General features: G+C 43.5%; 1 protein-coding gene across 1 annotated transcript; it reads left to right on the forward strand.

The window, feature by feature from the left end:
- Positions 1-1,143: 1,143 nt before the first annotated feature.
- hrh2b (histamine receptor H2b) lies at positions 1,144-2,416 on the forward strand. The gene is made up of 2 exons (XM_067494753.1): positions 1,144-1,764; positions 1,964-2,416. Exons 1-2 carry the CDS (start codon positions 1,144-1,146, stop codon positions 2,363-2,365), a joined length of 1,023 nt encoding a protein of 340 aa, XP_067350854.1. The 3' UTR covers positions 2,366-2,416.

The raw sequence follows: 2,416 nt of genomic DNA on the forward strand, positions 1-2,416 counted from the left end.
TGTGGATCAGGTTATAATTTACAGCTGATAATTGGAAGTAGCTTATTAGACCAAATAAACTTTGCCCCCTGCTGTACATTGTTAAAACATGTAGCGTGTACTGTAACCATCAATCTGGTGATGCTTAAATATCTGGCAACTTAGCTTGGCTTAGTGTGAAAGCTGTGTTGCTTTCAGAGTGTATAAGTACAGCAGTCACAGCAGGTGCAATATACAGTGCAGTTCAGTATGTAAACCAGATACCACAGATCTGTGACAATATATGATGGGACCCTTTTGTTCCGCGTCTTTTGAGTAGTTCTGAACATTATTTTGAAATGGCAATGATTATTTTTCATTTTCAAATTCTTCTTATGTGACTTTCTGTGTCTCGTCTTGGACTATCTGAAAAACATTTAAATTAATTATCGAGACTAACTTTCAAACACAGGGTTCTTTATAGTTTTGTTTGACCTGTTGCCTTAGCCCACAAAACACAAGCTGTTAGTTTTTCAATCTTGTCTGATACTTTATGGCCAGTGCCATCAGTGCTTTACAGTCACCATGGACCTAAACGATAGTGTATATGTTACAACCTACAACACGACGCTAGTGTATGAACGTGGCTGTACCTCTCTGACAGGCAATAAATGTGGATGATTCCAATTCGAAGAAAATATACAGTGTGAAGGTCAGAGACAAATAAACTTTTACCAGGTCACATTATGTCACAGTTCAAATATCAAGAACAGCAAGGAAACAATTAGTTAGAAGAAGCAATTTTTGGTCTCATATACTGTATATGGTTTTGTTCATTTGCTAAGTGACCAATTTTGTTAATCTGAGCTTCAATCCTGGCAGCTGCAGGTAGATTTTCAGCTGGATAGACATTTACATATTTATCATTTATATGGGAAAATGTAACTTTTCCAGGTAATGACAACTATTCTTGTTTTTCACCAGGGACACAGTTACTCAAGGACCAGTAGCTGGGAAGTGCTTTCACCTCAGTGATCTCTTTCTGACTCCAATTGCAAATGCAAAATGCAAATGTTAACTTGCAGTAGGTGAGAAAGTTCAAAGATCAGTGGACGAGCCGGACTTTCTACTGTGATACCAACTGCAGCACAGCGTCAGTGACCTTGCTACGAGAAGTACGGCACTATGATCTCCACAGCTCTCCGCTGTGTGGTCCTGGTGTCTTTTATTATTCTCACCATCGGTGGGAATGTGATGGTTTGCTTGGCCGTGGGGCTCAGCCGTCGACTGTGGCGCGTTGCTAACTGCTTCGTGGTGTCACTCGCTGTGACAGATCTCCTGCTAGGCCTGTTGGTGCTGCCCTTGTCTGCCACTGCGGAGCTTCGCAGCAGTAAGTGGCCCCTCGGAGGAGCCCTGTGTAATATTTACATCTCACTGGATATCATGCTGTGTACATCCTCCATCCTGACCCTGCTGGCAATCAGTGTGGACCGATATCTAGCCATTTCAGCTCCCCTGAGCTACTCCCGTAGAGTTACTCCTCTAAGGGTGACCCTGGCCCTGATTTCCATCTGGGCCTGGTCACTGGCTGTGTCCTTTGTGCCCATCCACCTGGGCTGGAACACAGCAGACTACAGAGTGCAACACTTGGACTGGAGCATGCAGGATGAGGACAAGGAGGGACGGTACTGCCAGCTTGAATGGAATAACAACTACGTTCCTGTTTATACCTTTGGCTTATTTTACCTCCCGCTGATGCTTATGTGTGGAATGTACCTTTGCATATTCAGAGTGGCACGAGAACAGGTTAGTGTTTATTGTCATCTTCAAAACATATTAGAGTGGAATGTGAAAGGTCATAACTTAAGAAAGCAAACAAATACAAAAAAAAAACATGATTCACACAAAGTAATTTACATTAACTTAACTGCTGAAATCAATTGTGGTTAGATCAGAAACATATTGATCCTGGGTTCGTTACCATTTTCCTAACCAACCGTTTTAGGTGCGGCGTATTCGTGCTGCCACTCCATCGTTTGCACGCACACCATCAACTGCAGCCATCACACGTGAGCACAAAGCTACAGTGACCCTGGCTGCTGTCTTGGGGGCTTTTGTCATCTGCTGGTTCCCCTACTTCACCTTCTTCACATACATGGGCATGAAGGGAAAAACAATGCCCCCTAGTGTTCCTTCTTCTGTGGTCCTATGGCTGGGATATTTTAACTCCACCCTTAACCCCATCCTGTATCCAGCTCTCCACAGAGATTTCCGAAAGGCCTATGGAGAACTGCTTTACTGCAAACAGTTGACCTACACTATTGGACAAAGGTTTTCCCGACGGTCTGAGAGACATGTAGACAAACATAAGAAAGAAAACAGAGGGGCAAAGCAACATTCTACATGAAGGACACAGTGTGCCTGATGAGCCAGGTTGAAATACTGGATCACTGATGGA

The sequence above is a fragment of the Channa argus genome, chromosome 24 (genome assembly GCF_033026475.1).
Source record: "Channa argus isolate prfri chromosome 24, Channa argus male v1.0, whole genome shotgun sequence".
Lineage (NCBI taxonomy): Eukaryota > Metazoa > Chordata > Actinopteri > Anabantiformes > Channidae > Channa > Channa argus.

What these genes read in the sequence shown, in the direction of transcription:
- hrh2b (XM_067494753.1), top strand. Translation starts at nt 1,144, where the DNA reads ATGATCTCCACAGCTCTCCGCTGTGTGGTCCTGGTGTCTTTTATTATT. An exon ending in TCAGAGTGGCACGAGAACAG is followed by an intron (nt 1,765 to 1,963) that starts GTTAGTGTTTAT and finishes CAACCGTTTTAG; the next exon opens with GTGCGGCGTATTCGTGCTGC.